The sequence below is a fragment of the Melopsittacus undulatus genome, chromosome 2 (assembly GCF_012275295.1).
Source record: "Melopsittacus undulatus isolate bMelUnd1 chromosome 2, bMelUnd1.mat.Z, whole genome shotgun sequence".
NCBI classification, from domain to species: Eukaryota; Metazoa; Chordata; class Aves; order Psittaciformes; family Psittaculidae; genus Melopsittacus; species Melopsittacus undulatus.
Window position 1 is genome coordinate 53647132 of NC_047528.1, and position 27340 is coordinate 53674471.

The following is a 27340-nucleotide window of genomic DNA, read 5'->3' on the forward strand; positions in this document are numbered from 1 at the left end:
AAGGTGGCTATAGAAGCTCTAACATTTAATTAAAGAAATATTTTTTGGGTGGAGGGAGCTATATGCCTAGCAGGGTCATGGAATGATGCTAAAGAGGGAACAGGGCATTCAGTAAAATAATTGGCCATGCGAGGTTGGATAAGTTACATATGGAGCAGTCAATAGATTGCTTTGTTTTATAAATTTCACGAGAGTTTTGCAAAATGCTGTAAAAATATATGTAAGTGTTAAACTTCTTCCTGTCTTTTGTTACTGTGATTGGAGTGTAACACGGTGCGTATCTTCCACAGGAGTGTGTGCATTTAAGATAGCAGGATGACAATGTGAGCCAGGCTTTATTGGAATTGACTAACCTGTGATTTCAAGGAGATGACTCTGGTCTTGCCAACATCTGCTGGGACTGAATCAAAAGTCTCTTGGTTGTGCTTACTGACTTAACTAGGTATTTGAATTAGGCTTGGTGAGGTGAAAATTTGGAACATTTACTTCTTAATTAAACCAAGTGTTTAAGGAGAGCATCTTGGGGCAGGTGTGGAATAAAACTGGTATTTGCATTGCTTACATCAGTACCATGGTCTCTAAGCTGTGAACAAGTATTTATTCCACAGAGATATGAGCTCATATTTTTAGAACTTGTTTCCTACTGTTCATTTGTAATTCATATTACTTGATTTTTTGTTGACATTTTTTCCTGTTTTCAGGTGTAGCTCACAATATTTCTTTGCTGCGAGAAGTGATCATCCATCCACGCTTTATTCAAGGAGAAATCAGCACTAAATTCCTTCCTGAAGTCTATCCTGATGGTTTTAAAGGTTTGTTCCATTTGGGAAAGTTTCTTTTTTTCTCTTGAGTGGTGTTGTTTCTGATTATAATTCCTTTATATTTATAGACTGACATGTTCCCCAGTCTTACCTTCCCCCCCCCCCATGTATCTATTAGATATATACAATTAAGAGTTCTTAAATAATGCACAGTATGATAGACAGAGTTACTTTTTGCCTACTTTACAGAAGTACAGAAGCAAAATAGATACTTCTAGTGACAAAATAGTAAATGAACCACATCCAAAATCAAGAAAAAACGTTTGTAGGTGGCATGAAATATGTAAAATAAACATCAGTTCAACTGTACCATGCTACTGTGCTTCATTACAGACAGTGCTTCTACCGTTAACTGGAGATAAGGTTTTTCTTTACTCAACACTGTTGCTTCTCTAGTGAGTTTGTGCAGCATCTTTAGAGTCACCTTTTGGCAGCCATTGTATTCGCTGTAGCATTGTCTGAAGGATATGGCATTTTATCAGAGTATTTCAGCAACCTAGTCTTAATACTCATGCACAGTAATGGACATCACCTTGAATTTACTAGCTCATACACTAGGTTAACATAAACACAAATGCAAATGTTTCTTTGCAACATCCCAAACAGCTCAATTTCAAAATGTATAACAGTCAGTACAGAAATATAAGTATATAAATAGATTGGTTTCCTTTCACAAGGATCACATTTTAAAAGGTTGTCTTCAGCCAGTCTGCTGTAGATGCTTTCTTGACCTGCATGGTGTGAGACTCAGTCCTTCCATATAAGCCTCACACCTCAGCTGGCATTCATCAGGCAGAACCTCTTCCTTATTAAAAAAAAAGGCAAAACAGACAGACAATGCTTATAGCTCATCATTCATGGGTCCTTTATAAATCCCATGGAGATTCCTTTCTCCCCTGTTCATCATTAATCCAGTGTGGCAGAATCCTCATCCTGCTTCGGAGACAGCACTGCCAGATTGGCAGTCACTGGACATGACTGGCACCTCGCCAAATTCTAGTCTCATTAAGGAGCAGAACAGATTTTTCTTACCTCAGGACTCAGTGTGTGAGTTTGTGGGTGAATATTCTTTGCACCAGAACTACGTTATTTCATGATGTAATTGGCAACTCTGTGATACAGTCCTACATGGGGGTTAATGCATCCAGCTTGTTATTAGCTCCTGACTGAGAGCACAACAGGATTTAGTCACCTTGAGTGGCAGTAGGCTTGTGATGGTTGAAGCTCAAATGTTCCTTTGCCATCTCTGCTAAGGTGTATTTAACTAATCTTCAGGTGACTCAGCTGGCTTGCATTCCAGCATAGACTTGAGGGTACTCTGGTCTGCTCTGAAGGCTCAGTGCTGCTGATTAGCTGATGTGTCTCCCTTCTCTGATACTTTCATACAGAATCCTGTGTCCTCTCTGTTTGATGGTCCTGGCACGTTTCAGTCCGTTTTCTGAGTGGATTCAGTTCCCTAAACCATCATAAACTTGCACTTTTTTAAATCGTTGCTGCTTTTGTTGAAGTAATTTTTTGAGAGTCTTTGGGTTGACTCAGCTCGTGAAGGAATCTGGTAAACTTCAGCAGGGTGGGAGGAGAAAGGCAAGGATGCAAAATATTAAACAGGTTTACACCATCTTGTAAAAAGGCAACCTCACCCGACACACAACTGGAATCCATGAAAACATAAACCATTCTACTCCTACTTGTGATACTGTGTCTTTTGGGGCCCTTGATCACTTGTGAGAAACTGGGACGGATTTTGCTGACCGAGGAGAAGACCCCTTGTTCTGTATTTTTGCCTATGGAAAGGCACTCTTGTCTTTTGTTTTTTTTTATTCTTATTCTTATACTTTGTATTTCAATGTTCACTTGTATGCAGTCATTTAATTGTTAGTCTACAAATTGCAGGTTGACAAGAAATTTGTTTAGGGTTTCTCTGACTTCAACTTTATTTGCACGTATTTGTGTGCACATACACACTGATGCAAATGGATGATTTGTGTTGCAGTCTGAGGTAAACAGTAATATTTTGTTAACAGATTCCTAATGGTAAGTTTTTTCTTTAGACACCAGAAGACATAAAAAGAGGTATTGTGATAGTTCATAGTAGAAACTAATGAATGGCACATGTGAAATGGCTAGGCTTTTTTCCTGCTTATGAAGTCTTGCTCTGCTCCTTCCATGTATCAAATACAAGCATACATTAGCCTTCTTAATGATAAAAAAATGCAGATACCATTATTACAAAGCATCTGTATTTCAAGTCAAGAATACTTATTCACAAATACTGCTTCAAAGCTCGCTGAAGTAATTGAGAGCACTTTTAATGATGTAGTTTGTGCTTCTGTCTTAAAAAAATCAGTGAGTTGAATATGAATGAGAGGATAGTATTTTAAGTACCTACAGTATTTTTAGTTACTTAAAAATACTATTTTAGATAGTATTTTAAATACCTGAAAAATATTTCTGTAAATGCAAAGACTCAGATGGGAACTGTTAATAGCAAGCAAGGGTGGTGAGCAGATGACAGGTCCTCAGGAGAAAGTAAGGCACATTAACTTATGCAGTGTAGATCCTCTACTCACAGCAACTTATTTTTTATATAAATACACAAGGTAAACTTTCCTAGGAGGATTTGGAAATTAAATAGCTTCATATATCTTAATACTGCTTATAAAAGAGGTGTAGCTGTAAAAAAGCTCTGGGATAATCTGAAAAAATTAGATCAATGTGTAGCCAAAGTGGATTTGTGAATACCTAGAAAGAAATATGTGCTGTTGTTAACAGTAGGAATTTGTACCAGAAATGTTTTAAATTTAGAAAACTAGGAAATAATAATAATAACAATAATTAAAAAAGATGGATGCTATTTTAATGCTTGAGCATGATCCAGTATATTTCTTTACTAAACTACACAATTGCCACTGTTGGTCTACACTAATGGTAAGTAATGAATATCAGCTGCATTCTTTCTGGTGACGGTGTGAAGTACAGTCATATTTAGGTGCATTTTTCTTCAAATATGAATTTTAACTTTAGTCTTACTTAGAAGTAAAGTAAGAGATGTTTTGTTTTCCAGTCTCATTTTCAAGAGTTTAATTATAAGTCCTTTATCAGAAGGCTTTTACTATAATTTAAGAAAAAATTAATTATTAGATGTATGTTAGCAGCTTTTTCATTAACCTATGATGCCCACTTCAAATTACATCTAGAATGGGAATGTCTAGTAATTTTCATGATTATGGCTTAACTCTTTTTCTTCTCTTTTTTAAATAACATTCATTAACAAAACCAGTTTTCTTGTTGCAGGTGACTTTAAAATATTGCTGTGCTGAAACTAGCCTTGCTCAGGGTATGATTAGTGTGGGAAAACAGCTGCTGTCTTTTGTTGTCTACAGGAGGGATGAACAGTTAGAATGCAGGCCTGGCAGTGGGTCAGCTGGATTGGGTTATTGCTCTGAGCACATATGCTGCATGTTTTGGGAGGTGTGTGGATCTGACGGTGGGTGCAGCAGCACTGATTAGGTCAGGTGACACAAATACGTCTGTCTTAGAGTGGCCTTCAAGCACTGTGCTCACAGAATAAAAGTATTTGCTAAGCATGCTGGAGCAATGAGCAAAACTAATTAGAGTTATCATCAGATGAGCTGTCCTTCTACAGGTTCAAAGCAGCCTGGGATGCCTGTGTACTTTTTAACCTTCTTGGTGAGGAAGTAATAGGTGATCTAGTATCTCTGTTTTCACAATGATCCAGAGGAGTCTTTGACAAAGAACAAATTAAACTCAAGAATACTTAGGTTAGTACCCTATTCATTGGATCATACTTTGTGGTTCAGTCTGTTTCACAGTTAATCTCCTGGATATCTGTTTTAGTATTGAGATTTGTTTTTTTAATTTTTATAATTCAAAATAGCAGAGGTTTTCTTTCTGTGTGCTATAGCCTCTATCTCTGTAAGTGATCACAAGTTCTCTGAAAGACGTACTTCTTCACTATTCCGAATGGTTTGAGATTGCATATGCAGACAATATTATATGTCTTTTGTCATGACCATCTGGGTGGAGCAAAGCTTCTGGGTGGGCTTCAGAAGAAATTGAACCCTGTAATGACATCCAACTTTGTTTTCTGCCTCAGCCTACTTGGTATACATTTCAAAATATAATGAGGAAAACATGGGGGAAATGAAAACAGAACCCGGGAATGACATTGCCTGCATTGCTATGGATCAGAATTATGCACTGTACTTTCTTTCTTGCCCATTTTGCTTCTAATTTTTATTATTCCCAGTCAGGAAACAATCACTTTTCAAGTATTAAGTAATAGGCCAGGGCACATAACCAGGGCTTGTTTGTTTTGTTTTTTTTTTCCCCTGTAATTGATAGTAGGAAACACATTTCTAGGACAACATGCAAATGAGACTGTTATGGGAAAAATGACCTTTTATGTAATTTAATTTGAAGTTGGTTATGTAAAGTAATTGCATGAATCTTTTTGACTCAGCTTGGGGGATACTGGGATAATATTGATTTAAGCAATCATAACATCAGGGAAGTGAGAGAGAAATACTTTTTTCTTGTCTTCCTTCCGACCAGGGTTCTGTCATTTAGTAGTAATAGATGCGTACGATCTAGTTTTAAATAATATGAACGGCTGTGCTTCCACTCCTTCAGTTGTGACTTAATTTTATAGCCATTAATTCTGCTTTACATTCTCCTTATATAATGTATGTTCACCCTATGAAATCACTCAGTGATGATCATGATAATGCAGAAGCGTATCCCGGGTTAAGCAGAGAGATTTGGGAGATACCAGCTTCACATGTTATAGTGGAGATGAAATCTCCATGTAGCCCAGGAGTCTGTAGTGATGGGAGTAGGAAAGAGCAGTGGCAGAACTTCTCATGTTGGAAGCTGGGGAATCCTTGCAGATTACTCATTTCACTCCCTGTCAAGGCAGCACTTGGAAAAGTGCCCCAGAGGTAGCTTTGTACTTTTCAGATCTATCTTCTGCATGGTGAATGTGAGAGGTTGGGTTGTTACATCTCTGTTGATGGTGAATATTAACTTATGCCTCAAGACACAGAGTTGAAATCCCAAGTAGTGGCTTCTAAAGTAAAATTATACTTGAAGTGAAATGAAGGTATTCACTATCTGTAACATTTGTGTATTTACAAATATAGTAATGGAATTGAAAGTTTGGCTTCAAAACTGTTTTAAACTCTGCTAAGCAGAGCAAGAGCAGAAGGGAAATGGGTCTGGAGTTCAGAGAGCTCAGGCTGTACTAACAGCAGTCTGTCTTGTATAAAAAAGGTAAAGTGCTGTCCTTAGGGAGCAGCCTTTAAACAGGCTTCCAAGTTATTACCTCCAAAGTTACGCTAAGGACAGTCTGTGATAGGATTGCATCTTTATTGCCAAAGACCAAAACCCAATTTTGGTGTCTGCTTGTTAACAGTTTATATTATCTCCCTGAAATCGTACACTGGATACTACAGTCATGACTAGTTTTCTGCAACAACTAATAATGCAAATAGTGACAAATAGAGAAAGTGGATAAATATTTTTTCCTGTTTATAATAATGAAGCAGTGACTGTAACTCTTGATCAGTTGTTAACCTGTTTCAAATTACTGACCTTTGTTCCTTGCTTGGAATTTGATTTTTATTGAAGATAGAGGGAGAAAATAGTTTTTTCAGCACAGCAAGTGCAAAAGCAGTTATTGATTTAATCCAATATGAAAGTCATGCAATAAAACCTTCAAATTGGGATCTTTGAAGTTTTACCTTGTTCTTTTAGGAGTTGATACTACCAGTGTGTGTTGGAGCAGGTGAGAACATGCAGTCACATGGACTTGTCATGGATGTTAGGCAGGGTGACCAACAAGCAAAGGTTTTAGGATAGATTCCTGATGTATCTTTACCTGAGACATTTAAGCAGATCATCAATTTTAGATACAACATTTTGGAAAAATGTGCTTGAGGCTTCTTCCCTGTGTGTATACAACTGGAAAATTGGCACATTTTGGAGCCAGATAGTTGATGTTACTGCATTGTATATTCATATAAGGTTTATATATACACATATGCCTGTGTGTATATATGCATATAGTACAAACATTCAGTGTTTTTTTGACTTTTGCTTTGCAATCAGTTTTTCACATAACTGGCAAAGGAAAGATCGAGTTTGTTTCTCAAGCTGTTTACTCAGCCTTCCAGCATTTGTATTTCTGCATACATTTGTTAAAGTGAAGACAGTTTTCATTTCAGGGCAGATAAAAAATAATAAACACTGAGCAAGGGAAGTTGTAGTAATCTTTAGCCAGGATATGTTAATATGGACTAAATTAAAAATGGATTGATATAGATTTGCTGGCTTTTGTTATGTTTAAATTTTCATTTTTCGTCCCGTGACAGCTCCTTTGTACTGTTAGCTGGAACTATAATGAGTGTGTTTCCATCACCATGACATGATTGCCTTGCTGAGGTGGTCACTAAGTAGCCTCTTTACCTATGCATATTTCATATGCCCAGAGGAATAATGGGTCCTGTGCAGAAGATGCCCTGTTTTGAGGTTTTGCACTTGTTACTGTAAAGTTTGCTCCAGTCCTTTCCAAAGGCCCCATTCTGGATTTTCTTGAGGATTGTATTAGTCTTACTGTATGTTACTGATACAAACTGTCACTTGCTAGTGACCAGTACTGGGGAATGTGAATTAATATTACATTCAGTACTGCTGAGGTGATGAGAGACTGGGGATGTAGAAGGGAGCTGTGTAACTTTTTCTACTGCAGGACTAGAAGCAAACATGTCCCCTGTGCACATTTGCTCAGGAAAATACAGCCTACTGAACCCCTTCCCCATCTCCCATACCTTCAAGTGCAGTGAAATCTGTATTTGACATGGATGATTTGCATTTGCTGTGATATGTACACATAAAGTACGTCTTAAGAGCTATGTTGTAACTGACTTCAGCTAAATCTTTCAGTCTTAACCTTTATCTTTTCTTAACTTCATTTATCATGTTATCCTCTGGCTTTTTAAACACTCCTGCTTTCATCTGTGCAAAATCTCTCTCCTGAGGATAAAGTTTGCCTCTTTTACTCTGTGACAGTTCAGCCTTGCACTTCTTGTCCTTTCTATGTCAACTTTAATTTCCTGCTACTGCCTTATGAACTGAGTACTTGTTCTTTTGCTCCCTCTTGCATCAGTTTTGACTGTTTTACTTCTCTGGTGACACCAGTCTCGGCCACCTATTTGCTGGCTTTTCATACCAAGTTGGTGTTGTGTGGTTTCTAACCTGAAGATGGGGAGAGCAAAGTTCTGTCACTGTGCTCTGTCTTTTGGCCTGCTGAATGGACAATTGATTTTCTAACTAATCTTTACTTTCTGGAACAAGACCAGGGTGGGAGAAAAGCCACTTCCACTCACCCTGGTTTGCACCTTTTTATCCAAACCTTTATTAGCTTATGTGCCTTCAGATTGTAGGCTACTTTGAGCCATTTTCTGCTTATGAAGTGCCAAACATGACTTGACTCCATTAGCTGCAAACTAACGATTACACAAATGGCACTAAATGACCCAGGGCTGACAATAGCTTTATTCCCATGTATTTCTGGGGCTTATGGTGTTGAGTTATCCATCCCTTTTGCTTGGAAGTTCTGAAGCCTTTGCAAGGTAAAGTACTGAGAAAGAACGCTGTATATTTTGAGTAAGTTCTAATGTACAGATGGATTCCTTACCAGCATGAGGCACAATATGTCAACCAGTGACATTTCAGTAACGAAAACAAGATGCTGCAGCATCATTCCTTTTTTTTTTCTTTCAGTTGTCAAATTGTTTTTAACAGAGATACCAGTGTTAGCAGTAGGGCTGATCTGTGTGAAAACATGCAATTTAAACTATGAAACTCAGAGCGTCTGCTGTGCTAAGCCTCATCTTAATTTAGAGAGGAGAAAATGTAGGTTTTGCATAAGGACTGTTCAGTGTCTCCACTGGTAGTTGTTACTTTTTGTGTCCTTGTTGGTCTTTGATATCTAATACATTTTCTCTAACTGCTTTCTGAAAACTAGGGCATAAGTTGACAGATCTTGAAAGAAGAGAACTACTGGCAACAGCAGCATCTTTGTATGTGTCTGAACAACTGAGATCACAGCGATTTCTAGGGACTCCAAGGTAAGTTCATTTCTAGGAACTCAGATGTGCTGATGCATTTTGTTAATGGCATCTTCTCATGCATGAGAGGCACTGGTGAGAAACCTGCATGGTTTCTTAATACAGTCCATTTTTTCTAAATTCAAATGAGCTGTGGCTTACATTTCCTTAATCACACAAGTCATACATGCTTCTTTTTATTCTACATATTAGCAAACTGATAGGCACAAAAATGCGTTACAAGCCAGTACAGTAATTAATGCACATCAGGAGTTTCATTAATGCAGAATATTGTTGCATTAGTAACTAACCACAAATTGAGCATCACAAATTTCCCATGTGCCCATTTGAAGTGATCTAAGCACTTGGGGATAATATGAATATTCAGCTACAGAGGTTTAAAATATTGTGGATTCATGAGTAATTTGCTACTTTGATGAAGAATCTTAATAGGTTAGGGTCTAATTCTGAAAACACTTTCTGACTGGTAGACACTGGAAGAGTCAGCACCTTGCTTTAAGTGTGTTTTTTGGTGGTTTTGTTCCCCCACTCCCTCATTCTTTTGGATAGTAGCTTCTAGTAACCTAGATAGTACTGTTAATTGGCCAGCTTGTGTCAAAATACTAATTCACTTTGGCTTCTTGGAACAGTATGCTTTTTTTCCATTAGCTTTTGTTGTCCTCTGGCCCATAATTGTCAATCCATTAAGACCTTCTGTTAGAAGAACTGAATTTGTGAAACTTGCTCAGGTAGATGGTGTTTGCAATGGTTGTGTACAGTGAACCCGAACTTTGGCATGAGTCTTTCTTCTGGCCTCATATTCTGTGATGTAGTTGCATGGTTGTGTGAAAGGGAAGTCAGAATGGAGGATAGACATTATTCACATTCCATGCCAGTGGTTTGACAGTGTATTCTATTACTGATTTTACAGTGGTCAGGAATAAATCAAATGTGGTTTCAAGAAGTCTTTATTTTTATTTGTACCCACAAAGATAAATAGTACCATATGGTGTTGAAAAAAAAAAAAAGAATAAAAAGGGAAAAAAAAGACACTTAGGGCAAGCATAACGGCTTTGTAATATATAGCATATGTAGGGCTAGGTCATCGCTTGCCTTATTCACCTATAGGGGAAAGTTAAGCACCTTTTTGTTTTTTTCTACAAGTTATATCCTCTATAGCAGACGGCATAAGGAGGAGAACAGACTCAAAAGGCCACTGTTCCCTCAATAAAAGATGTATGAGGGAGAATGAGTAGGAGCCTTGTTTGTAGTTTTTACTGGCCAGCATAGTGAGTTAAATAGTCTGGTACTGCTATAGAGAATAGATTACTTTGTACTTAAAGTCAGAAACAGGAATTGTTGATCTGAGTGGTGATTCTGAAACTGCTCCTGCATTCCCTGCTCTGTCTGATTTGAGAATTTTTCCTCTGGGCTGTAAAATGTTCCTATTTGCTAACTGCAGTCCAATTTTTGCAGAATCTTTTAATGTTTTCTATTGCAAATATTTTCTTTTAGTACTGGGTGTCTGTGTACCTTAAGAGAAAGGACATACACAACTAACTGAGATATCAGATATATAAATGAAGTATTGCATTGAGCAGTCATTCATCTCTTCATGTACTGCACTAGGGAAACAAATACATACTGCTTTGAAAAAATTAGCTTACTTTTGAAGTCCTAGCCTAACTCCCTCACATATATTCCTCCACTATGAGCAGAGAAAGCAGCAGAGACTGACTAGATGAAGTTTGTAAGACTAGATCGAGGTCTGATTTTTCAGATTTTAAATGGTGAAGCTAACAAATCTTTCCAGTACAGGGAAGATCCCTTTCTTTTGCCATGATGGGTGTTCATGTGTTGCCTGTTTGAGGCCAAGAAAGGACAAGATAACACAAAAAGACTTACTTGTAAGTAACTTCTGAAGAAAAGCAATCCCGGTAATGTTACACTTTTCCCCAAAATCATGCAGCTTCTTCAGAGGAAAGGTCAAATAGAGGCAGAATGAGATGAGAGGATTGTGTGGTGTCCTGGGCGATGTTCTCTCCTTAGAGTAGTTAGTGGACTCCCTCTAGAGGGGACTGAGGACTGTGGAATATAGAAGTCACTGCAGGCCCATCAAGGGTTCTTCAGGGTGTTTCCTTAATTTACCAGAACTGCATCTGACTTGGTTTTGAAGGTGTTCCATGTAATAGGTACCATTTAAGGAGCAGGATTGTGGCCGTAGAAAGCACATCTTTATTGGTATGACTGCAATCTGTTAAAAAATATGAGTAAACAAAAAGTGCAGAGTAGGAACCTGTGCTACTGGCAACAAATCAAAAAGGACAGTTGTAATCTTGGATGCGGTTCACTGTGGCAGAATTGGGCATTTGGAGTCTGTGTGTATTTTAAATCCATTTTGGAGGATGTAAGGGGATTAGACAGACTGCATGCTCCAAAGTTGATCCGTAACATTCTCCTAATGGTTTGGAAAAGTACACTGCCATGTTGAGCATCATCTTCAAAATGTCAGCTCTCTGGCACTACTAATGTTGACAGCATTTTTTTTCTTTTGCATGCACTGAAAGCAGTTGAAGAATTTTTGTGTAAGGAATTACACTGAAAAGTAGTATTTTGAAATCATGCACTATTTCTTCTAAACTTATCACAGCTGTCAAATAGACAGTTTTCTGCTGAACTTGAGTTGCATGCTTGTCTTTGGTTTTGGTTTGTTTTCTTTTCCCTTTCGTGAAAGAAATATTTATAATATGCCTTCTTTTCACAACTGCAGGGATATCTTGGATTCCCTTTCCCCCCCATGATGTATTCAGCCCAAGCTCAGGACTGTTATTCTAGCCAGATAGATAGAAAGAACCATGCTTGGAGGTCTTCATAGAAGGATCCACCTTTTGCTATCAGGCCTACTGAGACTTTCATCAGATGAAATGCAGCTGAGCCAGATTAAGGAATCATAGTCCAAGCCAACTCCTCCCTTGGTCTCTGCCTTGCCTTCTCCTCACCTGGTGTGCAGGTGTGACTTTGTGTGTAGTATCTTTCTACCGTGGTTCTGCTGAAGGGACCCATATTAACATAGAAACAGTTTAATAATATTTTAGATCATTCTGACAGAAGCAGGTTAAGTACTCACGACAAGTGAGATTATTCTGGAAGAGCTACAAGAGTGGGAACATGTAGCAAGAAGGAACAGGTAAACAAAGAATGGCTTATAAGAGGAATGCAGAAGACAGCCTTAATTCTGTGCGACAGATCAGCCTAGTAGCAGCCTTCTGAGAGGGGGGTTCTTCTCTACAGTAAATGATATTTACAGGGATGTGGCTGGAAAATATGCATTTTGTAGTCCCCTGGGTGACTGAATCATCAACTGTAGGGTTTTTGCTGCAACACATTCTGATGATCAGCGAGCTATTGCCTCATTAGGATCAAACACCCAACTTTCTTTGGCTAGTTTCAATCAGATGTGACCCCTGTAGTGGGGATTCTTTGTTGCAGTAGTTTGTGTGGTTTTGAGGTTAATACAGGCCACAAGCCAAAGGCTGGTTTGCCTTTCCTGTGTTAGAATAAATTGTATTATGACTTGGGTGGAGCACCCACAGGTGAGTTTCCACTGACTGCGTTGCTATGTGCCCCAGACCTCACTGATGGTCTCCTAGGATTAATTTGCCAGCCGTTAGCTAAAACAGCTCCTAGAGACCTGTGCATGCTCGGAGTTACAGGAATACAGACATTTACTTTTGTGATGCAATTGGATACTTGGAGCATTTTCTGTGGGTTTTTTTTTGCTTTCTTTAAAAAAAGTAAATTAACTGATTGTTATTTAACCAGTTTTTTTTGAGAAAGAGGTTGTTGCGGGGTGGTTTGGTTCTTTGCTTTTATTCTTTTTTAAAGATGATTAGCAAATGAAATGTGTGGTATTTTGTGAGCCAGATACTATTATGAATATTTCACTGTGATATTCAGCTAATGGGGGCACATGTTTCCTACAGGAAAGAGCCATGAATGATTGATGATTGTTTCATTGTTCAGCTTTCAGCTATTTCACCTAGGACTTTTCCTACTTATTCCATAGCCCAGTTTATTGTGAAACTGGTGCCACCCACAGCTGCTGAACAGATTTACAGCATCTAGTAAAATCCTGAGGTCTTCTAGACAGAACTCGATCTTGTTTCAAGTAGAAACATATTTTGGCTGAAGTGAATCCAGCTTATTTTACGTTTGTTTGATGTAGTTAGCCTTTGAGACCAAAAATGATGTTGTACAGTTGAATCTTCACATTTTGGCTTCAGCCTTGTTTTCATTAGTGGGCTGGGAGGGGAATAGGAGAGTGACTCTCCAGGTGTGGCTACATCATGCTATCTCATGGGTCTACTAATGTGATGTTTATACTTCTAAACCCAATTGCCTACAGCACTTCCTATGCATTGCTTGTGTTGGCTGCCAAGTGTATTTTCCTAATTTTTCTATGGGTTTTACCCCTTCATCATTTATGACTTGGAAAAAAACAGTGAGGCTGCATGCCCATATTAACTGATACTACATGCAAAAAGATGGCAACACATTGGAAAATGTTTTACATTGCTAGCAAAAAAAAAAAAACCCTAAAGGTTTTTCTTGCTCATGTGTTTAATATAGAAGACTGGGATTAGGGAGTCTTGGGTTAAACTCCTAACTGTTCTTCTGGGACCATGGAAGAGTCAGTTGGTTTGGGCCTTAGTTTCCAAAAGGACAAAATGGCCCCAATACTTTACTGTATTTTTGAGGTTTTATAAATGTTTACAAATGTATGTTTATATACATTTATACATGTATAAAGTATTTTGAGATCTAGAATGGGTCATGCTTTCTAAGCATAAAATAATGCTTTTACAGGAAGGGTAAGTGTATAGTGAGAAATTAGAGGCAACATACAAGCAAGTCTTTGTCAAATTCTGAAATAGCTGGACTGAATTTTTATATGTTTAAAAATTCTGAAAATCCAGGGGTCCAGTGTGTTGGACATAACATGAGTGGTGAACTGCAAGGACCAAAATTGATATATTTAGCTTTTTATTTAATGACTTATTGTAGGTTTGTGTCTAGATCGATTTGGTATAGATGTATTGACAGAATTCCTCAGACAGAGCTAGTAATGCTTTGATGCTTGCTTTGCCTTGCCATAGCTTGATTAGGGCAGCAAGGAAAGCACTCGGAGAGCAGAAAAGCCCTGCACCACCCAGGCATGCTTGCTTTCACATAGACTACACCTATTACCCTGCTGGAGTCTGGGACAGAGCCAACTCTTTGCCAGCCTAGGGCTTCCCCATATGGAAGGATGGTCAGCTGCCCAATAGCATTGCTTTCTGGCTCTCCTGCACTGCTGGAGCAGCACGAAATAAGGTTATGTTACATTAATTTTAAAAAGAAGGAAGATGATGTCAGGAAAATTCACTGGAGTCATCTGAATGGGCCTCATGGAAAGGGGGAGAGCTCTTGCAGCACAATCACAGGCACTGCTGAATTATGTCAATTGCATTATGTGATTTTTTTTTACTTTTTTGTTCCCCTAGAGCTGCGGTAATAACATGAACAGTTATGGCAAGTACAGCTAAATATTTATACTTTGCCTTACTCTACAAATACCCTCTAGTGTCATATAAAGATAAAACGCTTTGTTTTCATTTGGTAAGGATGACTAAGTCCAGCCCACTTGTGGCTTTCCTTATTCCCTCACTTTGGAGTTATGCAGTCATCCTTAGCTCATGAAAATAACACTGTCTTATCCTTACTGTTCTGTTCTCCTGGTCAACAAGTCAAGCATTCTTTTTGTGATTTACTGTTATGCCTTTGAAAGACCTCGATATGTTTGTGTAACTACTGCAGCTTCAGACTATTATTCCACTGTGTGGTTTTTTTCTTTCCCCATAGACTAGTAAAGTACTAAGACTCTGTTCTCCCTTTTTTTCATGTGCTATCCTTATTTATAATGGGCTTTTCTGATTGTGACAAGCTTCTCTTGTCTCTTTAGGTGTTACTTAATGTTTGTTCTTTTGACCTCTCATAAATAATTACTAAATTTTTATATTTTTTTTGTAATCTTGCTTAATCACTGCTAAACAGCTGTCCTATGTCCTAGCTGTCTTTAAAATCGGGTATTCTTTACACTCCTACATTGTTCAGTTGCTTGTCATGGGGGATTGTGTGTGCTATAGACAAATAAATTGGTGCAGATATATGAAACAGGTATTTTTGGCCAGTGGAAATGGACATTTATGTAAAATAGAAAAGTTTAAATGGGACATTTAAAGGTTTCATTTACGACTTTCTACAGAACGTATGTATCGTTTTTTCTTTAGATTAAATTAATGGAATCAGAATTGGTAACAGAAGTAATATAAGGTGTTTATATAGGCATTTGAATACAGAACTGTCATTCCACATGATTCATGAACATATATTCCAGAAACAATGGTCTGTTATGGGAAATTGTTGTAGCCTATCATGCCTATGTTATTTGTATGGAAAAAGGTGTCCTGGGCACTCAGGAATTCATGCTTGCTGAGTCTTTACAGTTGATAACCATTATGAAATCATGATGAAGATAATAATTATGAAATAATTTGAACCTTGCTGAACATCTCCTGGTAGGAGCCCCAAAGCAGCAGCATGTATCTTGCTGAGGTGATTGCTGGTGGGAAAGCCATTCACCAAAGTAAATGGACCTGGCTAAGCCCCTATGTTTATTTCTTATTTTCACCATGTCTGCTGGGAAAACAGCAGCTGCAGTAGCAGCTTTATAAGCTTCTGTGGCTACTGTTCACTTAATGTTGAATTTACATAGTATACACATATGAAAGTTTTTTGTTGTGCTGCCATATTCCTGGCCCTTTTTAGTTATGAATCTGGCCCTTTTCTCATCCGTGCTTTTCTTATAACCTCTTGGCCGATCTTTACCACAAGGCCTCTCTCTTTTCTTTACTTTGATCCCTTTTATAAGCCTAACAATTCCTTCCTCTCATGCAGGTTTACACCTCCTAAACTCGTTCTTTAATATTTGTGTGTAAAATGTGTATGCATAAAACCGTAGTACTAAAATGGTGTGTGCTAATTGCCACCTGCTCCCTGGTCATTTTATGACTACTTTTAGCATAGTTTTTCCTCTCCATTTGTACATTTTATTTGGAATTTTGAAGGGCAGAAATGAAGTTGTGCTGGAGTTTTTTTATGGAACGGCAAAGTTTTTCTTGACTTTGGGAGACTTTTAACTCGCTAAATGCATGTGTAACTGCCTTCATGTGAGAAGAAGTTTTACTAATGTTGCTTTTCTGAAATTATTAACATAAAAAAGATAAGTGCGGACATCAACACCTTGCCTTTTGAAGTTTCTTGAGGTACTGCTTGTGCCCCGCTGTTTGTGTAGCGTGTAGCTTATTCTAGATGCCATTGCAGTAGAAATGTTGTCAACAAAATGTATACGAAGAAGAAGACTCTGCATACTTTTACATGTGTGTGTCTTGATTTGTCCATTCTTCAGCATGCTTGCTTCATTCATGGTTCATAAAGGCTGTAGTTAAACATAAGATATTGATTGAAGGGATAGATAATTCATTTATACCTCTGTATTGAGTATTACAATTTTCAACCGTTTCTTTTTCCTTTGATTCAACTGTGAAAGTGGGATGGGACACAGAATGGCCTCATTATTGTAGGAGTATTTCTCTGTTCCCTGCAATGATTCCAAAAGCTCTTGCACACTTCATCAGTATTATTGTAATTCTTTGGCTGCAGGATATTTGGCAGCTGTTGCACCCCACTGGCAAATCCTATTCAGACTTCACTTCCATTCACCATTGCCATTGGAGAATTGATTTCTCTCTCCTCTGCTCTAACCTTTCCCAATTCATTTTGGATTGTTCAATGTGAAACATTTTAATTTCATATCATACAGCCATTCAGCTCACAATCCTTTTTTAACCTGTCACCAGGGTAACAGCATAGCATGCTTTCTTTAGGCAATCAAGTTTTTATTTCACATGCTTAATGTTGCATTAAATGTTTGCATTTTGTTTAACCCTCTTAAATAGTTTGAACTGTGGATGTATTTTGCAGGGTAATGAAGTCTCTGATTTCAGTGTCAAGTCTTCACAGAAATTGCCTTCCTAAAAAAAAATAAAAAAAAGGAGAAATCAGAAGATGAATACGGTAATGACAAGATTATTAACAAAATCCCAAAGGGCTGAATGAGGCAAGCATCCGTAAAATGGCAAAAATATTTTTCATCTGGAAAAACAGTCCAGAAGCTTATATTATAATCTTTAGACCTACACTTTAGGATTACTTTTACCTGTAAGTGCTTGTAATCAAATTAATGCAAATATAGGATTAATCGTGCAATAACATGTCTTTAAGAAGTGAAATGTCTGGCCTGTACTTGTCAACCTGCTTCATACTGCTTGCCAGATATCTGTGTGGAACAGTAAGCTGAATATCAAGTGTTTTATATACCTCAAAATTAGAATTTAATGGGATGATGCAATTGATTGAAGAAATACAGAGGTTTTAAATGCCTGTTTTTCCTGTACCCACACAACCAAAATGGCATGAACAACAGGCTATACCCATTTTACTGGAAATTAGAATAATTATGAATTTAGAGTATGTTATGATAGGTTATTAAAAATATGAAATTTACATTTTCATATCTAAAAAAACATTGGTTTTTATTGTTTTTTTTTTAATAACTGTGACCTTATTGAACATACCTGGCTTTTCTTGGTAAAGAAGTAGGACCAGCTGGGTTCACACCTACCTGTTTAGCTGGATTTTGATAACATCTGTAACAGATGTCCTTAAAATGCCCAGAATTTCTGTATCTATAATTACAATTAAAGGTGTAGCGTTAAAGGCTTTTTATTCGTCATGTTCTAGTCTTAGTTGCATATATATATATATATATATATATATATATAGTTAAACTGAAGAACATGCCATTGCAAATAAGCCCTGACTTCTCTCTTTTGTAATGAAATACACCCACTGTAATGAAAGCACTAATAATACACATTTTAACACTTGAGAAGCTTATAGAATTAGTATTCCTATTTGTAAAGTAGCATACATATCTAGCATGGTTTAAAAAAACTAAATGCAGAATATTTGCATTACTGTGCTAGCTGGAATGTTAGAGTTCGCGTTTGATACAGCTGTTTTTGAGGAGTTAGCTGCTTATTATAGATCAGATCCATAGAGCTTACTTTGTTAGAATTTTTCTTTCAACAGCATGTAGCTAACTATATAAAGATAGAAATGCAGTTTCTTCTAATAATTTCCAAGCTTTCTGTCCAGTCTTCTTTTTTTCCCTCAAGTTGTACTATAAGCTACCAAATATTATTATCTGCCAAAAGAGGTTTGGCAGTGTTTTGTTACTGAATTTTGCCAAAAGGAGCCAAACATATGGTAACAGTTAATTTATTGGTTCTTCTAACCTCAAGGGAACTCTTACAGAGAGCATATTACCTTTTTATCTAACATATTTTAAATAAAAGAGCTGTTGGCCTGAAACCTGATATGCCAGTATAGAAGCTGACCTTCAGTGCTGTTATGCTCAATTCAGTCTTGTTTAAGGGTAAGATTAAAAGTGTAAACATACAAGATTGAGCTAAGACTGCTTTCTTTTCAACTTTTAGAGAGGCAGGTCACTTCTGCATGATTTTGGAGTATGTGTTTAAGTGAAAATATTGAGGAAACATTTTCACGAGAAAAATGAGTCTTGCCTTCGTGTCAGGAGTTTTGGAGTGCTCTTGCTTCACTTTCTTGTTAAGATGTTTGCTGTTATGTCCATTACCAAGCACCAGTAAAAAAGGAACATTTTCCATTTTTTTATATCTAAGACCACAGGCCTATTTGTTGCTATGTGACAGCGTAGATTTGTGTAATTCTAATTACTTGAGAGTTAACATTGATAATTGTGCTGCTACTCACTATCTTGGAGTAGAATCTCATGCCTGTGATTTTCATGACACAAAAGATCAGTGATCTGCTACCTGCATGTAAGGTTCCTCCTTAGGTGCTGTATATTTTTGTCTTTGTAACCTGGTGGTGTTGTGAACCTTAAAAGAAAGACTGCATGGATATGTCATCTCTTCTTCAGATAGGATACTTGGGATAAATGGTCTCTTAAATAAAAAATATGCTGATTTCTGTTGGCTTGTAGTAAGTATTCAGAGGTCTGAATATTTTTCCCTGGATCTGTGTTGAGACTTCTCAGATGACTTTCTTTTTGTGACTGAATGATTCTTTAATATCCTTCACGTACCAGTCTTTAGTGGTTTACTTCGTGTAATTAGATGTGGTGCTTGGAGTTTGTTTTGGCTGTGGCTTCCCTTTAGCATACATCTTCAAAGCCCTTGCTGTGAGAAAGACTGGACAGGAAAGAACAGCTCAGGACCTGCTTCTTTTGAAACCAGGGATGTTTACCCATTGACTTAGAAAGGAGAGGATGACAAGTCTTTATCCTGTCTCTCTGTGGTGCTTAGTAAAGTTTGGCTTGCTGCAGTTAGTAGTACCATGATACAAATAATTAGTTTGTTTACTGAATTCCAGATACAAAAAGCACTTAAAAAATCTGAGGTATTTGTTAGATTTTATCCTTCCCAGACTTTAAGCTTCTGTCTTTATCCCAGTGTTGTGGTACATGTTTCTGAGGCTCCTGTCTCTGCCATGGGTGGTGATCTTATGTACCTTGATTACATGAATGGTGTTCTTCAGGCCCTGCTTTCCATTTTTCTACCAAACATGGAAGGGTTAGTGAGAGCTGATAGCATTTTGCTGTTTCACAGTTTGTAGAAAGTGGGATTGCCCTGGGAAACTGTCGTGTTCACAGCCTGTATAGGGTAGAGCACAACTCCCCAGAAACAAGGCTAGCTTGTCTCACACAGGAAGGCCAGAAGGGGCTGCAGTCATTTGTATTTTAGAGAAATATGCTGGGTATGGGCAAGGAGACTTGGGCTTAGAAAGAACTAACGACTCTTATGATTCTGTGATTGATTTCCTCAGCAGGAGTAGGAGAGTTCAAAGGAGGGGTTGGGCTTGAAGGCAAAGTTGTGAGAACCATTTCTAAAGATCTTCCTAAGGTATCCTCTCCCAGCTGCCATACACTACTTCTGAAGGTTTATTTTGTAAATACTTTGGCTCTTCCCTTGCTATTTATTTGTTTCTTCTCTGATATCTTTCTTCATTTTCCATCTAAATTTTCAGGAGATACCAGTGGGGCATAGTTGCAGACACTGTATCAAAACCGGTTGGATAATGTACATCGTGTCATGTTTGCACAACAGTGCTTCTACTTTACATTTTCTGTTCAAAATGTATCTGTGATTTTTGTGTTAAAATATTCTTGATGTCCTTTTTGAACATACTTTTGACCACAGACAAGTTACCAGCTCATGGTTGTTTATAGAATAGGAGCATCCACAGAATGGTAGTTTTCTGTGTTAGCTTACCAAGAAAGAACAACAGTACCATCTTTTCAAACATATGTGTTATCATATTCATTAAATAATAATTGAATGTGTAAGAAATCATGTTTAAAGAAAATGTTTTATATCACATATAAAAATGTACTATATAAGGCATGTTACTAAAACTGTTCTGTGATTCTATATTATATATGGGTTGTTATTTTTATATATATATATAGTGTGTATGTATGAAAAATATTTTGTATTTAGGAAATACATTTCTGTGTGAATTACTGAGCTAAGTGTCCTGGTGAAAGGCAAGGAAGTAGAAGGAAGTTCTAGTTAAGTACATTGTAGAAGTGTGAATACATTCTTTTATTGTTCTTATACCTCAATTGTCTATCTACCATTGGTCACTGAATATCGGAATGGATGGATATTTGGGCCACCCAGTATGGCCATTTTTATGTTGCCATGCTATATTGATCGTGATCCTCCCCCCAAAAAAGGCAAAAGGAAATCTAAGTAGAAGACCTACTTTGTGTTAAACTTTGTGTTATTGCTGCTCCTTAGGTCCATTCCACCTACACGGCCTGGCTTCTCTACTTCAACTTTAGTGAGCATAAAGCTTAGGGGGCACAAGTCTCTTATTAATACTGAGCATGAGGCACTAGCTGTTACAATTTTCTTTTGTTCACAATCAACCCTACTTTAATAATTTATTCTGAAATTCTTTCATTCATGTCTGATGTGTGTAACTTTAGCTAAGTAGGAAACCTGCACACATTTTTTTTTCTTAACTGTCTTTCTTCTCTTTACTTGTGAGACCATAATAGAAACAATGGCAGCTGTCCTATTAAAAGGATGAAAATATATGGAGGGCAATAGAGATTTATCTTCTTTTCAATACATATGACAATTTGAACCTGGGTTTCTGTGACCCAGATTCATAGTGCCCAAGTAACGTCATAAATACAGGTAAGCATCACCCAAAGGTAGTTCAGCCCATCTAAGGTCTAACTCATTGTGGAGAGGTACCTTTCTCTTTCCATTAGTCATAAAGAGTAAAGATGATTAATATCAGGTGGTGAATGCTCAGTTGTGCGAACTCTGGGTGTAAGCTGAAAGTGCAGTAGAAGATCTATTGAAGGCAATGTGAGCCACTGGGGCTCTGCTATGTGCTATAATTGTCTAGACATGAGAAATTAGTACTTATTGAAGATATACTTATTGAAGATATGTTATCTAATATAATTTTTAATGAACTCTTGGGGTTTTCTTATCTGCTATTTTTTTTCCTTTGTACCTTAACAGAATTAGTGGTGTTAATTTGTTCCATAGGAATCTAGTGCAGAAGAAATAGAGAACAAAGCTTTAGAATCTATGAAACATGCAACATTTTTTGCATGTTAGGAAGAGGAAGTAGCTATCACTTTGCCTGTCAGAAGCTGTCCTGAGTACCTCTAGCCTAACGCTCTAATCACATTTGTCTGTTGTTTGGTAGGTAACCTCACTGGTATTTCTGCTGTCACCCAGCACTAGTTCTTGTGTATGCAGTAAAGAAGCATCTTTTTGAAAAGCTAGCCACTGTCTGGAAAAATATAGTGTTGCAAATTAATCAGTGTTATTTGGCCAGCCTCTGTTTCTTATACTATGGCATATAGGATGACTAGGAAGGGAAAATCTGACCATCATTTTCTGAGACTGTGTCTCATCCTGAATGTGCCTTCTGTGTATTTCCTGAATTGAGTGTCATATAGAGGAGAAATCATGGCAGAAGAAGCAGGATTGGTACAGCTGTATTACAGAACTGATCTCGTTGGCATGAGATGGCTAAGCTCTTGAATGTACTCTTTGGTTTGGCTGCAGCAAGTTTGCGGGAGGTGGCAAGCTCTGCATGATGGGTGAGCTGTTACAATACCCTGGAACCCTACTTAAATCCGATGCAAGCATTGTATTTTCCAAGATCCACAAAAATTTAAATATAATTCTGTTTTAAATAATGGCCTTTGGGATACAGGCTTCTGAGAGACCAAGTCAAATCATTGGTATTACAAAGTCTGGCAAAAATTTCATACTTCTGGCAATATGATCTGGTTAGTTCTAAGGGGACTGACAGATTAAAAAGGGTGTTGTAGTAAGGCTTAGGTGAAAGACCTAAATAAAACTATTAAGCACAAGAAAGACAGCATTCAATGCTTAATTGTTAACCTCAAGAATATATTTGGAGGTGGTGTTCTATTAGAAGAAGGTGTTTTCAGTTTGGCTCTAAGACAGTTTCTTGTGTTGTAATTTTTGGGTTTTGGGATTTTTTTTGTTAGCTTAATGTAATTTATAATTTTTCGTTAGTTTGCACATTGTGTTCCCTATGGGCCTTGAGGAAGGCTGATGTTCTTACAGTATTTTTGCCAAATTTCCTCAGAAGTGACTTTATTCTGATGTCTTTCCTTTCCCCTTGACTGAAGTTGTTGTCTCTTACTCATTGATCTGGTGCTTCCTTTAGTAAATTGAGCAGGTGCTGACAGGTTTCACTGCCTTACAAACTTTCTTCTTTAAAAAGCTGCTGTATTTCAGTCAGATGCTACTGTACTTAATGGTGGATGTGTCAATTTATGGTGCAGATGTAAATCTCTGAATAAAAAAGAAATAGCTTAATATGTTTTGGGGGATTAACCTTGAAAGTTACTGTTAGCTGGAGAAACAGTGATGTGTTCAAGAAAATACTATCATATAACAGGATGGAGGCAGCTCTGGATTTCAAGCCAAGATTTTTTTTTTCTTTCCCAAAATTAAAGTTTAAAATTTTATTCAAGTATATGTGTGTTCTCGTGCAAATGGTGGAATGATTTTTCAGATGTGCTGCATCGTACAGTATTCTCATTGCTTTCAACTGAAAGGAGCTGGCAGGTGCTAAGCACTTCTTAACTCTCTTTTTTTATTGTGGCAACTAAATAAGGGGGTTTAAGCCTGAATTTAACTATCATGTTTTGTTTACCTTTTAATCTCTGGCCCAATATCTGAATAAAATACTGAGCTTATGGTTTTGAGGGAGTGCAATCGCAGAAATTGTCATTCAGATCAAAATCTCTATGTGAATAAAGAATTCTTCAATATGTAATCTAGCTGTCATGACAAGTGGATTTCTGTTTCATCATGAGGAGTTGATACTCTCACTATACGTATTTGACTTTTGATTAGTTCTAATCCAGTCCTGGGAACTGAATGCCCATTTGTGGCTGGAGTGTGCTACGTGCAGTTCTGGAGCCAGGCTTCCGTCTGTCTTGCATCAGACAGACCTGGTTTCTGTGCCCTGAGACTGTTCTGCAATATGATATGAAGCAGCGTAAGTGCAGATGGTTGGGATAGTTTGCGTTGAGAACTACTTGCAATCTTAACTAAAACACTGATGTTTTCACACCCTCAATGTTGTCTTGATTACTTATGAGATATCATACACTTCAAAACTTCTACTGAAAAATTGTGTAAATAACTGAAATCTTAAATTCTGACAAAAGGGAAGATGGATTAAATGTGTTTTGAATTCAGTGGTTAGTGGCAACTTAGTTCGAGATTAATAGGCTATGAGTCAGGCAGATTTCACTACTGGGATGAATACAGCAAACCTAGCATTGAGTTTGGATGTTTCAAAAAATAATTGAGTATGGAGAGTAGTCCTATGTATAGGTATAAAACTGAATGACTGTTACCCTATCAAATTTACCCATAAGTAATTAATTTTTCATAATTTCACCTCCATTTTCGTATTAGCAGTTTAGAGATTGCTGCCTGTTTTTAACACACAAAGGTAACCTGTAATTTTCTAAACTTAATAGTGAAAAATAGCACATTATTACTGGGCACAATCATTGTTTGAATGGAGGTGCAAGAAGCAGGCTGCCGCACAAGCAGCTACACCCAATACCATCATGTTATATGGAAGAATATAACTGCTACTGGATGATGCTAACAAGAGCTGAAGTCCTCCCTGCTGCATCACAGTGATTTGTTCTGAAGCTCTTTGAACATTAAAAGAAAGTGAGATAATTATTGTAAGACTATTCCCAACTATCTGCAGAATAAGAGAATTAATGAGTTTCCTTGTTCAAGGAAGTACAGGAAAAAGAGTTTGTAATTTTCCTTTTGTGGAGTATATGATTATTTTTTCCAACTGCTCAAAGTAAACTGCTATTAACAGTTAAAGATATTAGAGAGAAACAAAGTTGTGAAGTTATTTCAGTGGAGGAGAACTAGCCCATTTTTTTTCGTTGATGATGAACAGATTTTCAGATGTTTCTGTCTTTAACAATTAGCACTATGCACAGCTCAATATGGTTGACTAATCTGGTTAAACACACCTGCTTGCAAGTAGGTTTTCTTTGGTAAACAGTTTTTCTGATTTAGGAAAGATGTTTTGAAGGAGCAGATCAGAACACAGACTTGTAAATGATATGTAAAACAAATGTGTTTTTTCTCTACTTTTGAGCACGATTGGAATCTTCCTTGCTTCTCATCTTACAAATGCTTGCAATGAGAGAAGGAGCAACATCTCTTATCCAGCATTAATGCTTGTGATGTTTCCTTTTCCAAGAGAAACCAAAAGCTAAAGTAGACCCTGACATGTCATAGGAGAGGAAATGAGTTTCAGATATCATGTTTTACATTTATTTATTTGTAATTTTCAAGGTATGCTGGCATCTGCTGAAGGACTGCACAGTCTGACTGTCCTCTGAAATGGAGAGATTGGCCAGTACTTGCAGCTCCCAGGATTGCTTTGTGTTTTGTCCAGTTTGTTAAATTCAAAGTGCGTAGTTATATCTTGGCATAGGACCAAATGCCAAAACTCTGTCCCAGAGGATGCATCATCAGTCTGCAAAGCTGCATGCTCTGAGTCTTCGTAACTCTGTTGTTCCTTCCTACCATAAGCAGTGTAGGATGGCGAGTCCCCTAATGCCTACCTGGGCCCTGGCTCTTTCTTGAGAGATGAGAGGTAGATGTGAACCCTCACAGGCTGAGGGTGACTGACAACCCAGGCCTTTAATTCTCTGGATGTATATGCTGCAAACATGAATTTGTTGTATCAAGATGGGCAACAGCAGCAATCCTGTTTCCTTTGGCCAATAGACTTTAAGCTAAAAGCCATAAAAGATTTTTCAAGAGGCTTTGAATTGTTGATGTTTGCCTGCATGCCTGGAGCATGCTTTGTTCTTAATGCTGTGGGGACAGCTTTGGCAGAGGAGCCCTTGTTTCCTGACAGGCTGCTGAGGAAGCTAGCTGTGAAGCAGTTGGGTCACTCTCTTTGCAGGACTCAACCTCTTGCACACTTAGAAACCCTTAGAGTGGAAGAGGGTGATCCAGGGTGAGCTCAGGTTGTCTGCACGGTTACTTAACAGTTAAATGAAGATGAAAGGGGTTGAGCCAGATGCTTAGCTGTAGGTAGCTAAATTCACCCCAGATTTATAAGATCTAGCTTTAACTGTTTCTTTATTTAGCCTTGATCAGGGGTTCACTGATGAAGGCACTGGAGGTTTTCATTTGGCACCGGATTCCAGGCCACTATGTCAATGCAAATCACCCAAAAGGCTTCTGTTAAAGGAAGCCTCCAGATGTACACTGTTTTGCATAAAAGCACAGTCCACTCCATAACATCCTTTTAAAGCAGTGCTTTTTATTTTATAGTTTGCCTTCCATGTAATTCAATTTGTTCATGTGGTCACTATTCAGATAGAGTACATGGGTATAAATATGCATATTTGTTATTGATCTAAAAGAAGTATGTAAGAAAACGCAATGTAAAACCATTTTGACATAACAACTGAGTAATTTTTTCAGCCTTTGTCTGATCAGCTGGCACATAGGCCAGAGGTTATTATTTTGTATGACATACAGAACTATAATTTACTCTAATAATGGTATGTTTTTATACTCTCTTAGTGAACAGGGATATATGTATGCATATGCACACATAAAGTAGAAAGAAGGAAACCCCATTTTTATGTAAAAGTACATGGGATATGTATAGATGGATCAATCTGAATATATGTAGAAAATGTGTGTGAATAGATGTAGAAAATGCTTCCAATTGATGAATAAAATATTCCCAGGTTCTTAGGTTCCTTTCACATAATTTTTAGTTCTTAAAATAATCCTGTGAAAGTGCTGCTTTTATCTTCTCTATGCAAAGATGAACTTTTATGTTGGAAAGTGTTGAAAGTACTCAGATAGTAAAGCTTAGATTTTTGTTTTGTTTGGCAGTACACTTCTGTTTAGAATTCTTTTAATCTAATCATTCCCTGCTTTTATATTCATCTGATAGTTGAAGGTTCTGTGAAGGATATTTCTTTGTATATGAACTTATTAAACCAATAATGCTTAAAAGTGTGAGGTTTACTTCCCTTTTTCTTTTTTTTTACATCACAAGATAGGCTCTTGTTTGAGTTGTTAAATTTCTATTTGCCTTTCTTGAGTTTTTTGGGGGGAGGGCAGAGAAAATAAGAAACAATTTATATGGTAGATCTAAAGTTTCATTAAAATTGCTTATGCCCTGTCCCAGGCATTTTAAGTGGGCCATCTGTCTAAACATCTCTCCATTTTTTTCTGATCATTTCCTCAACTTATTCATGAGCCATGGGAGGGCTCCTTTGTAGTCTCCATGTAGCTGGTTCAGTCTACCCCCACTGAATACATCTATGTGCTTGCATAACATATCTTTTCACAGTGCTGGAAATTCTCTGAACTTGGTTCAGATGAATGGCCCACTTTCTGAAGGTCTTTTTTTCTCCCCCTGCAAAGATTTGTATGCAGAAACTGACCTTGGTGGCTACAGAATCCTGCACATTATTCTTGATCATTTTACAGGCCACCTGCTGTGAAAGTTATGATGAAGGATTTCTTAATGATTCTTTGACCATTAACATTGTTTTAAGTCAATATTTCACTTTTATATAACTGCTGAATAGGT

The 27340-nt window shown here is 37.4% G+C and overlaps 1 protein-coding gene across 1 annotated transcript in view; it reads left to right on the forward strand.

Annotated features, from left to right (window-relative positions):
* PCCA (propionyl-CoA carboxylase subunit alpha) overlaps positions 1 to 27340 on the forward strand; it is a 274818-nt gene that overhangs the window by 131930 nt on the left and 115548 nt on the right. Inside the window, exons 17-18 of the mRNA XM_031045567.2 lie at positions 702 to 812; positions 8869 to 8971. Coding sequence (XP_030901427.2) covers positions 702 to 812; positions 8869 to 8971 — 214 coding nt within the window. The remainder of the gene's footprint in view (positions 1 to 701; positions 813 to 8868; positions 8972 to 27340) is intronic.